The sequence below is a fragment of the Fukomys damarensis genome, unplaced genomic scaffold (assembly GCF_012274545.1).
Source record: "Fukomys damarensis isolate Sample0158 unplaced genomic scaffold, DMR_v1.0_HiC HiC_scaffold_16, whole genome shotgun sequence".
In the NCBI taxonomy this organism is placed as follows: Eukaryota; Metazoa; Chordata; class Mammalia; order Rodentia; family Bathyergidae; genus Fukomys; species Fukomys damarensis.
This window is the reverse complement of record NW_022900928.1, coordinates 45,597,557-45,597,949: the sequence shown is the minus strand read 5'-3', so window position 1 is coordinate 45,597,949 and position 393 is coordinate 45,597,557. Positions and strand designations below refer to the sequence as shown.

Below are 393 nucleotides of genomic sequence, written 5' to 3'. Positions count from 1 at the left end.
CATGGGCCTCGGGGTCTCCACCCCTTGGGAGGAATGACCTTGGCTAGGCCAGCTCTGTGTGCACCCTGGGACTCCATGTAAGTAACGTATTTGCTGAAATCTGCAAACTCCTCCGTGGTTGGCCGGAAGGTCATGACTGTGGAACGGGGATTCTGGGAAACAGAATGCTCAGGTTTCATCCCTGCAGTGTAAGCACCACCCAGAGCAGACCAGTGTTTTTTAGGTGTTTTTTTCTTCTTTTGAATGCTTGTGTATAAATGCTTTCTTTTCCTTTGTTTTCTTCTTTTCACTGCCCAAGCCAAGTTCTGGCTTGCTGCGTAGCTCAGTGAGGTTCTCACTGAAGGTTACACTCTTTTGCAGGCTTTTCTCATGCTGAAGCTTATGTGACCCAGT

At 48.6% G+C, this 393-nt stretch overlaps 1 protein-coding gene across 1 annotated transcript in view; it reads right to left on the bottom strand.

The window, feature by feature from the left end:
• LOC104868809 (lysine-specific demethylase 4D-like) overlaps positions 1–179 on the bottom strand; it is a 1,310-nt gene extending 1,131 nt beyond the window's left edge. Inside the window, exon 1 of the mRNA XM_033763942.1 lies at positions 21–179. Within this exon, the coding sequence (XP_033619833.1) occupies positions 21–179 (159 nt within the window). The remainder of the gene's footprint in view (positions 1–20) is intronic.
• Positions 180–393: the final 214 nt, after the last annotated feature.